The following is a 10,429-nucleotide window of genomic DNA, read 5'->3' on the forward strand; positions in this document are numbered from 1 at the left end:
TAGTTTATCCCTGAATACATATCTCATGTTTAAACACCATCAATGTAGGACTTTGATACATGTCTAATGGCCATTCCCTCCAGAGAACCAATTGTGATTTATCCTACATGACTGCAGGGAGAACTTTCCAGAAGGATGTGGTACCTGTTTTCTCTCAGTGTAGTGTGCCTTGAGACACAAGGAAACATGACGAATGCTGAGAAATGTGAGCCCTGTTCATAAGAGTCAAGCATTTTTTATTCTAGATTGTCCCCTTCTAACACTTCCCCCTGACTTGACAATGGGAAAATGTTAAACAGTTGTAGTTTTAGTGTTATAAATGGTGTTGTTTGAGAAAAAAAGAGGCAGTGATCCGCAGGACTGTCCCTGATGCATGTTGTCTTTTTATTTATTTTACACTTGACTTTGGTAGCTTCAAACAATCAGTGTTTGAAAAGACACCTGTAGAGGTTTGTATCTGTTTTTATTGTTACTGAGCTGAGAATTATGAAAAAAAAAAAACTTTATTAAAATATTAATGGATATTCACCCAATAAAATAGTCCATTGACTGTCAGAAATTATTCATGACCCAGGGTTAAGGCGGAAGTGTGTTGACGTCACATCTGTTTAACCTTTCATATTTGTACCTCTCACAGTATGTACAATCTATCTTTCTAGAAAATCCCTTGTGTTCTCTGCGGGAGTTTCTCATTTTGTCAACTTTGTGTACATATTCCCCCAGCTGGACATTGAGACGTTGAGATGGATACAGGCAGTCAGTTGTGTATGCAGGACTACAGACCTGTAATCCCTCTCTCTCTCTCTCTCTCTCTCTCTCTCTCTCTCTCTCTCTCTCTCTTTCTCTGCTGGTGAAAATGACATCGCTGCTGGAACAGTACTGAAACACAAGCCTGAAGAAAAGTTGTGCATTTACTGTGTGAAGACTGAGTGCTGTTGATAACTGCTTTAGATGAAACTGAGATTAGCTGTTGATCAACAAAGTGTGCAGTAGGACACCAAAGAACCGATGTTATAATGATGATTAAAAAGAGATTAATAAAATCTTATAGATCACATGGACTGCCCTTGTTTGATATGAGTTACCCTCTTGCCACTTGTTTAAAACGTAGGTAGGGCACCGAGATGTGCAACAGAATATGATTTTCAGATACAGACATTGCAGTATATCTCACTGAAGGTTAATGAAACCTCTAATTATTGATTCCTAATGCACTATGGCATCTTTTTCATTGAAACGCAGACTGTCTCATTACTCATCCATCATCTTGTATAGTTAACAAATTGACATTAAATGAATTATTGCTGTTTGCTGTGCAGACATCTGATGACAGATACGTGTTCAGATAGAGAACAAATTCATTACCCACAAATTGTGGTGGTGATTCCAAAAAAAAGTCAGAGAAAGTATTAAAAGAAGAGAAAGAAGAAACTTTCTTCTTTATCTAGACTGTTCCCCCGTTGTCTTTGACATCAGTATTCCCACTAGGCGGGTAATGAAATTACATTACTGAGATAACATTGTTTCTGTTTCCATGTACATGTTTCTCTCACTAGACACCACGCATATGCAGGATGCACATCAGACAGATAAGAGCGTTCTGAACTGTAGTTAACATAGCAGTTTGCCTTCATGGGATGTGATCATCACAGACTACTTGTAAATGAAACATTATATTATGCACAAGTGTTGCTGGATGTAGTGCTCAACATAACACTCCTGAATCCTCTGGACAGACACTAACGTAAGCTTGGATCTATCTACAGTTTTTGAAAATAACCAAGACTTCTTTTTGAGAGGAAATGAAACATGAAGGGCATTGGTTTTGACAATGACACGAATGTAATTGAAAGGCTGATCTTTAATGGTAAGTTTAACCCTAGAATATTACATCTATTTTCACGTTTATTTATTTACCCGATGCTTTTATCCAAGCAGCTCCCAAGAAAAGCAGAAAACAAACCAAGCTATAGCCACTAAGGAGCTGTCTGTTGCATAAGTGTCACGGCTAGGTTCAGTATTAGATCTGATACAAATGCAATAATGTTAAAGGTTAACTGCCATGTAGAGATATTTAGACTACTATGCAAAGCTTCTAGAAGGAATATTTCACTTTCTTATTACTTCATATTGTGTGTTTCAATGGAAGCATTTGCTGGTAAAAAAAGAATATGTAGAAGTCGTATGTGTAGTATTACAAGGATGCTGTTCCTAAGCTGTTCATCATTCTGTCAGTAAATGGAATTCAGTTAAATACAGGGTTTTTCCTTTCCAAGCAATAATCCTGTAACTTACTCCTTGTCTTGTTCTCAAAATTCAAATACTGGCAAAGGAGGGCATCTGAAAAGGCTCATTTTCTCCTTCTTTTCTGCTAGCCTCAACCTTCAATTCATCCAACACAGCAAGCAAGTCCAATTCCAGCTGGTTAAATCCTGCGACAGATGAATCCTGTGGCGTGGCAGGGAGACGCAGATGCCCACACTCAGCCATGGAGAATGCCGCCATTGCTTTCATTACCGGCTCCCTCAGCCTCCTCACTGTGGTGGGCAATATCCTAGTGCTACTCTCCATCAAAGTCAACCGCCGTCTGCGGACAGTCAATAATTACTTCCTTTTCAGTTTGGCCTGTGCTGACCTTCTTATTGGCCTGTTTTCCATGAACCTCTACATCATCTATATTGTCCAAGGCTATTGGTCTCTAGGCGTGTTCTTATGTGATATGTGGTTGGTGGTGGATTATGTGGTCAGCAATGCCTCAGTCATGCACCTCCTTATCATCTGCTTTGACCGTTACCTCTGCATAACGCGACCTTTGACCTACCCTGCCAAACGAACAGCAGGCTGGGCACGGCTTGTGATCGCAGCGGCCTGGGTTCTCTCATTCTTCCTCTGGGCCCCTGCCATCCTGCTATGGCAGTCGGGCACCAGCGGAAAGCGCCTGGTCCCTGAGGGGCAGTGCTACATTCAGCTCTTGGCCAGTCCCGCCGTCACCATGGCCACCACCATTCCCGCCTTCTATCTGCCCGTGATCGTCATGACAGTCCTGTATTGTCGCATCTCATTGGCCAGCCAAAGCCGACTGACCAGGCTAAAACCGTGTGCGTCAAGTCCCAGTCTGAACAGCTTTGAGTCCACTGGCCAGCTTAAGATGTCTAATCGAATCAACCGCTTGTCCTTCAAGACTAACCCAGTGAGAAATGACTCTCCTCAACGAGAGCAAAACATCTCTGTCTCAACTAAACGTGGCTCCAGTATAACCAATCAGGGAGATGAGAGCCCCGCTTCCTCCAGGAGAACAGATGAGCCATGCACTTTTGAAAATCCAAGCTCTATTCAGTTTTGTGAGAATTATGAACCAGAATCCAGTAAACCTAAAATCTATAACATTATGGAACACACAGAGGACAAACTCGTCAAAGCTGTCATCAATGCCAAAGAGCCACAAAACAGATTTTCTGAGAATCTCAGTGTGACCCAACGTCAGCTGATCAGAAAAAGACGAAGAGCGTCAAGGGAAAGGAAGGTGACCAGAACTGTCCTTGCCGTTCTTCTGGCCTTCATCATTACCTGGACCCCACACAATGTCATGGTTCTGGTTGGTACTTTCTGCCACTCCTGTGTACCCGGCACTGTGTGGACTGTCGGCTACTGGTTGTGTTACATGAATAGCACCATAAACCCAGCATGCTATGCTCTTTGTAATGCCATTTTCAGAAAGACCTTTAAAAGCCTTTTGCTGTGCCAATTCAGAAACCTTACCACAAAGTAAGCTCCAGACATTCTGAGTCTGGGGCCAGACTCATTCTTGGAGCACCTGGGTATGACTCATTTTTTGCTGCGCCTGATCTTCAAGGTCTCATTAAGGTCACTGACTGATTGATTCATCCAAAACCATGAGGAAAACTTGGCTTATATTTGCCCAAACCTAAACTAACATTGGAAAAATTAACAGGAATTAATAAAACTAAATTTGAAAACAAAACAAATTTTGTGCATAATTCCATATAAGGAGGCAGTATGAAAAAGGAAGAACTTAGGGAAAGGACTATGTGAACTTCATAACCTCTGATAGACAGTCTCTGTGCAACTTGACACATGTTAGCGTGCTTTGCTCCCTATGATTTTCTTGTGGATCCAAATAAAGATCCAGTGTATGCGTATGTGTATGTATATGTGTTATATAAACAAAATATTAACAACAAATTATAACTGAAAAAATTGCCCATTTATTTATTCACACACCCGAACAAGTAATTTAATTCTGTTGCTGCAGTCTTGATTGTTCATTGTATCAAATGTAGAAATGTAAATATATAATGAATGCTTTCAAGTTGTTTATCACCCCTTAAATACTACAGGTCTTGAAATTTCAAAGTAACATACAGGGGAAAATAACTCTGTAATATCCATCTAGAATGAAAGTATGTTTCATTTCTAGTATAGTTTAGGCCTTTTTTTTACTTTACACAGTGGCACTGTAGTTTTTCATTTCAAAAATATATATGGCCATTTTGTCGTCTATGTATATCTACTGTTTTAGTAAAAATATGTTATTTTGTTAAAAGAGGGAATCAACTCATCACTATTATTACAAGGAGAAACTTAATAACTGCCTAAGGAAAAAAAAACCCTCAAACACAAACACTTAACAAACTTATGCTTAAAAGACAGAAATAAAAATATCAAGATGACAGCTGTATTTTTGTTTTTTTTTTGTTTTGTTTTGTTTTTCTTTTTCATATGAACTTTAACTCAGCAGCTGTCCCACTGTGTGGTTGTGAGGGGAAAGGAGAGCTGGATTGTACCACTATGGAGGAGGAGGAGGAGGAGGAGGGGGGAGGGTTGAAGGACATTCTTTAGTTTTCTTTCCCTTTTCCTTTTTTCCCGGACTTGACCTTGAGCTTTGGGGTACAGGGTTTGGACACTTTAATGGTAGTCTGGCAGTCTGCATTGAATAGGGCTTTCTTCAGGGTCCCAGACCGGCTTCTTGTTCCAGTGGTTGTGTCACACTCTGCCCAGCGACCAAACTTGTACTTACAGTCCGCTAAAATGTGAAAAAAGTCACAAAAATATTACAATAAAGAAGTAACTCTTAGTCAGTCTTGTTTGCTCTTTAACATGGCACACCTAAAAACTGTAAAAGATAGAGGAATATAGCTTTGTGCTCTTAAATTATTATCGGGTTAATACGTGTTTTCTTACCGCCAAAGTCCTTCTTCCAGTTACAGGGCACTTTGCACTTGTGTTTTTTGGTCTGCTCGTTGCAGATGGCCTCACGGATGCCCACACCACAGTCTCCGCTGTTGGGCACGCATTTGCCATATTGCCACTCTGTGCAATCTGTGCCTGATTTGCCTTCTTTTCCTTTGTCTGCATCAATGTAAATTTGGAACAAACCACACTAGGTAAGGTTCTCACCTGCCTCTGTATAAATGTGTGCACATGCATTTCATTTAAAACCTGATTGGAGCAGAGGGAATAGCGACAGACCTTTCTTGTTTTTGCTTGCGTCCACGGAGAACGTCAAAGCCACCAGCAGCACAATCATTATGGAGAAAACGCCACGCATTCTGCAAAGAACATACAAGATGCCCCAGAATGACAGACCACATCATAATGCAAACATCTCAGAAACGTCATCATCTGAACCTTCTGGGACAAGTCTTGCTTCAGTTGTACGACACATTTCAAGACACCTCGTACGCACCTTCACCTTTTCTTCAAGAAACTGATGTGTTCTGAGTCGCGTAAATATGGCGACACATATACACTTCCAAACTGCAGCAGTAAATCATACCATGCTGGAGCCAAAAATGTAGTCCAACACCACGGGACCCAGCCCTTAAGATGTAGACTTAGTGCATTTGATATCCCGAGTGAGGGGAAGTGAACCAGGATGCCACGTCAACTGTATGTCATGACTTAATAACAGTAGTCTGTAATCAGCTCTCTGGTATCAGTCAGTGCATGTTCACTGATAAACTCAGAACAGGAACCTGAAGGTGTGCCAGCAAAACCAGACTTAAATATTGTGGAAGCTGAGATTGCTCATGGATGAGTTAACCACAGAATGGGAAGAATCATTTTAACTGTATTAACCAAATCAGTCTCGTTTTTCTCCCACATGACAAGTAAACAAGTAAATTTAAAAAATAATAATAAATATGAGGTCAGTCATACGGACTCTAGTCTGCAAGATAAATCTGATCAAGAAATTGGATTTAGTTAAGAAAACCGAGAGCATACAATACTAAAATATCTGATCAGCTGGGTAGTCTTGCAGTTTTTTTGTTCTGCAAAATCCACGGGGGAAGATGATGAGTTTACCGATTGATAGAAAACGTAAGCTCTCTCTCTCTTTCTCTCTCCCTCTCGCTCTCTCTCTGTGTCTCTCTCTCTTGTCCAGTTAAAGAAATCACAGTCCATCTTTTTTTCTTTTCAGCAGGCCTCTATTAAAACAGTACCCCATTCTTCCTCACCGGGCTGCAGCGCTGCTCCCATTCTTCTGCTGCCCATAAATGTAGAGGACTTCTCCAGGCAATACTTTTGTGAAGAGGCCGCACTCAGCAGGAATCCCCCCCTCCCCTACCCTGGCCTTGGAGAGAGTGAGGCGAAGCGTTCAAAGACCCCTCAGCGCTCCCTTGGAACGAACACTCATTCACATGCCCCAAACAAAGCCGGCTCTCGCTTGTTTTCGTTTCTTTATAAAAGCCTCTACCACAGATTGCATGCTGTGTCTTGGGGGGCAGGAATCTCCTCCAGAACGGCTTGAATATAAACGCATTTGCATATGAGGACAAAACAGGCTCTGTAGACTAGCAAAAGGAGTGTAATACTTGCAATGGTAACATGCAGGGAAGCGCATATGGAAAACTTACAACTAGGGCACAGGGTTCACTGTCATTCTATCACACATGTTTGTAAGATTAAATTTACAGCATCTGAGAAATTTCCAAGCTGTGATTAACTATGTTTCTCTTTATACAATCACTGATCTGTTATATCATCTATTTATGGTGTTGTTGAAATGCATATGCTATTACTAAGACAATATTGTTTGTAGCTGCAAGTGGGTCAGGAACTGGCAGGAGTCCTCCTTGGCCCCCTGAAACTTCAGCTAACTTCAACCGTGACAACACCATTATCCGCCTCTCAGAATCTTCAAACACTCATTTATTCATGCGCCAGAGGAATATATGCTCCGGGAAATACAAGTTATCATCTTGTTTGAGAAAGCTTTAATGTCCCTCAAAACGTGCCTTACAATTGTTTAACTTACGTCGGAAACAGTCAATTCAAAGGCTGTCAAAAATGTCTAAGGGTGGAATGATTTCTGAACCAACAGAAATCGCAAAACACGCTAGATCTTCTCAGTCACCCCACATTCCTCTGACCGAGATGATTTTAGCTGTCTCGTCCAGGCTTCAGATATGTGTAGCTTAATTTCTTTTAATTATTATTTTATGTCAAGCCTTCTTGCTTAAGTTTTTTGTTTGTTTGTTTGTTTTTGTTTTTTAAGAATCGTGAATCTGCTCCCTCTGGGAATCTGTTCCAAAACCAAGACACACAAGCATTCATCAAACTAATTCTGATGAGGCTATAGGTCAAAATTTCCTAAGAGCATGCATGTGACGTTGTGTGGAAGAAATGTTGCGCATCGCAAATCACTGACATTCTATGCGAGGGGGGAAATAGAAAAGAAAAAAACTGCCATGGACACAGAGAACTGAATTTTACCATCCATCAGTTTAAAAAGACAACAGTTAAAAAGACGGTTTTGGGAAGACTGCAAAAAACCTCGGTCGAACGACACTGTATCTGTAACATTGCCTTAACAGCATCATTAAGCCCAAGAAGCATCATCAGCATTGCTATAACCCTTTTTACGGCAAAAACTAAACGCGACAGTGTCAAATTTTATCATAACTCAAGGATCCAACCGGGATTGTACGGGATTTCTGTCCGGATATTCTGTTTAAATAAATAAGTAGATTAAAAAAGACAGTGCAACAAATAGAGAACGATTTTAAATACTATTTGACAACTTACTTGTCTGTTTTCCTTGAAAAGTTCCTTTGATGGTCTTGTATGTATGCCGCTCTCCCGACAACAGCTCCCCCTGATCTGGTGCCCGGCTCTTTGTTTTTCAAAACTAGTTTGAGCTGGTCGCATATGGACATTATTTAAATTAACCCCCGCGATGACACCATTTGCCCACGTGACCAAGGCTTATAGGGTAAACTTTAAAAGTGGCATTTATCCACACTGTTATTGTACCACACCATGCCACCATCTGTACATATATAAATATATGTATATAGGGCAAACTGGCTAATGTTTTTACATGTTCCCATGTATCCTCAGTTTTAACTGTTCTACTTTCACTGTACACAAGTGTGTAATTAAAACTGATTTAAACCAATCATGTTTTAGACTAGCATATCTGATTTTCCAAAACGCTCAGAAGTCAAAGCTTTTCGTGTAATGAAGTATTCTTTGATTCTGGAGACCACCAGAGGGTCTCACTTGTTAAACTTAGCTGGTAAGGGGTTTCTTTGTATTTTTACAAATGGGAATTCTGAGAAGCTCTTATTCCTCCCACAGAGTTACCTGAAGGCTACATTTCCAGGAATGTGAATTTTGTCATTCTTCATAGAATGAGATTCAGTGATGGAAACTGTGCCAATGAAGTTTTCCTGAATTGATTGGCTACAATACTGACTGCTATTCCCAAAATGTTTATAATTTAAAAGGACAATACTTTGTTCATTTATTTATGGTCATTGTTGTTTCACATCACCTGAACTGCTGGCACAAGTACCCGCAACATTTTGTGTCAGTTTGTGCCACATCAGTTACAGAGAGAGTTTAAGAAAAGCATTTCACTGCTGTCTTTAGAGAGTAAGAAGTAAGAAACCTGTATGAGTCACAATGCTGTGTGAACTCACCGGCTATCAGATTGTTGACACTGCGCCAGGAGTGGCACCACAAAAATATGTGTATCAATCATTAACTTCACCGGTTTCTCAGCTCAATTGAAGCAGTAAACACTTTTAGGAGAGAGTAAGTGAAATGCCTATACTTTATTCAACCCATGTTTGGACCCTTATGGTCACTTCAGTGTCACAGAAAACCTTCTTTTGGACTGTTATCACTGAAGACAAATGGCGGTACATCCGCAGCTTAACAGAAGAATATATAGAGAACTTTGACATTGCAGTTATCACAAGGATGTTTTTTTTTCCTAAAATGATGTAGCGTGAGAAAGGAAGTACACAGAAAATCCCAAAAAAATGTTAACGTATTAAAAGTGAGAACTGAACAGTATAAATACACTTTTAACAAGTTTATTTTCTTCCAGGTATACAACAAATGAATCATCCCAAAGAACAAATATACATCTAATAACAATGTAATATACTTCACAGAATTTCATTCACTAATATAAATAGGTCACTAATGTATCTTATTGACATTCAAATGACATTCAATTTGTGTTACAAATGCATGGATAGCATATTTGAGAGTACAATATATTCACACATTTTCAAAATGCTTGACAGTTATATATGTATTTTCTAATCCTGAATTGCACAGCAACTCAAAACAGAGCATTGACAATGCACATAAATCACAATACTATGACTAATTGGGAAATGAGACCAGGATATTGCCAAGCTGGAGCTGTACCTGAACTGAATAAACAGAAGAAAAATAAAGAATCCTGTATCCTTCTAATGCCTCAGTCATCCATCAGCACTACTGTAAAGCTTGATAAAAGGTTTGTAAAAATTCAAGTAACTAGTTGCAGTGTCACGTGTTTTAGTTGCTCTGTGTTATTCAGTGTTGTCTGTAGTTATTCATGTTAGAGGACTCACTCAGATTGTGTCCTGATAAATTTAACAGTACTACATAACATGAATAACTACTACTTGTTAGACTTCATTTGCACAGAATCACATACCAGTAGCGGTCTAGTATTAGGTGACTTGTATTAGTAACAATTTTAAAGTTATTAAAAACTTGGTGAGATGCTGAGTTTCTACAGAAAAGAAAATGATAAAGTCCTAAGCCCCCATTCCATGAAAGCAAGAGGTCATGATTCTCTTCGTAAACTGAGGTGCAAATTCCATCACATACTCTCTGTATGCTCATTGTTTCTGTTACCAAAATCAGCAGACCAGATTGTACCACAGCCAAACATAAAAGTGCATTTCCAGAGGACATATGCTTGGCACTGATTGATAAAATCTAACAATATGTATTATGCCATACAATGCATGATATGCAATGTCGCAATTTCTTTCTGTTGAATAACTGTGATTGTAACATAAGAATCCAGTAGTATGTAGTTCTATGGCACACATAATGAGAACAGAGGTACTGAACAACTTTATACTGCTATTATTTAGTCACAAGCAGATAACAA

The 10,429-nt window shown here is 39.6% G+C and overlaps 2 protein-coding genes across 2 annotated transcripts; one reads left to right on the plus strand and one right to left on the minus strand.

The window, feature by feature from the left end:
• Nucleotides 1-1,809: 1,809 nt before the first annotated feature.
• Nucleotides 1,810-3,769, plus strand: chrm4b (cholinergic receptor, muscarinic 4b). Its single transcript, XM_030774912.1, has 3 exons — nucleotides 1,810-1,867; nucleotides 2,376-3,326; nucleotides 3,420-3,769. The coding sequence occupies exons 1-3, from the start codon at nucleotides 1,810-1,812 to the stop codon at nucleotides 3,767-3,769; spliced, it is 1,359 nt and encodes a 452-aa protein (XP_030630772.1).
• A 1,087-nt stretch (nucleotides 3,770-4,856) lies between these two features.
• On the minus strand, nucleotides 4,857-5,569 carry mdkb (midkine b). The gene is made up of 3 exons (XM_030774031.1): nucleotides 5,491-5,569; nucleotides 5,203-5,370; nucleotides 4,857-5,044 (listed from the first exon to the last, which is right to left on the minus strand). Exons 1-3 carry the CDS (start codon nucleotides 5,567-5,569, stop codon nucleotides 4,857-4,859), a joined length of 435 nt encoding a protein of 144 aa, XP_030629891.1.
• Nucleotides 5,570-10,429: the final 4,860 nt, after the last annotated feature.

Source organism: Chanos chanos, chromosome 5 (genome assembly GCF_902362185.1).
Source record: "Chanos chanos chromosome 5, fChaCha1.1, whole genome shotgun sequence".
In the NCBI taxonomy this organism is placed as follows: domain Eukaryota; kingdom Metazoa; phylum Chordata; class Actinopteri; order Gonorynchiformes; family Chanidae; genus Chanos; species Chanos chanos.

Excerpts from the sequence above, each read along its gene's own strand:
- mdkb (XM_030774031.1), bottom strand. The coding sequence starts at position 5,569 with ATGCGTGGCGTTTTCTCCATAATGATTGTGCTGCTGGTGGCTTTGACG. Across the intron at positions 5,371-5,490 it reads CGCAAGCAAAAACAAGAAAG|ACAAAGGAAAAGAAGGCAAA; the intron begins GTCTGTCGCTAT and ends ACATTGATGCAG. Across the intron at positions 5,045-5,202 it reads CTGGAAGAAGGACTTTGGCG|CGGACTGTAAGTACAAGTTT; the intron begins GTAAGAAAACAC and ends TTCACATTTTAG.
- chrm4b (XM_030774912.1), top strand. The coding sequence starts at position 1,810 with ATGAAGGGCATTGGTTTTGACAATGACACGAATGTAATTGAAAGGCTG. Across the intron at positions 1,868-2,375 it reads TGAAAGGCTGATCTTTAATG|CCTCAACCTTCAATTCATCC; the intron begins GTAAGTTTAACC and ends CTTTTCTGCTAG. Across the intron at positions 3,327-3,419 it reads ATGCACTTTTGAAAATCCAA|CTGTCATCAATGCCAAAGAG; the intron begins GCTCTATTCAGT and ends AACTCGTCAAAG.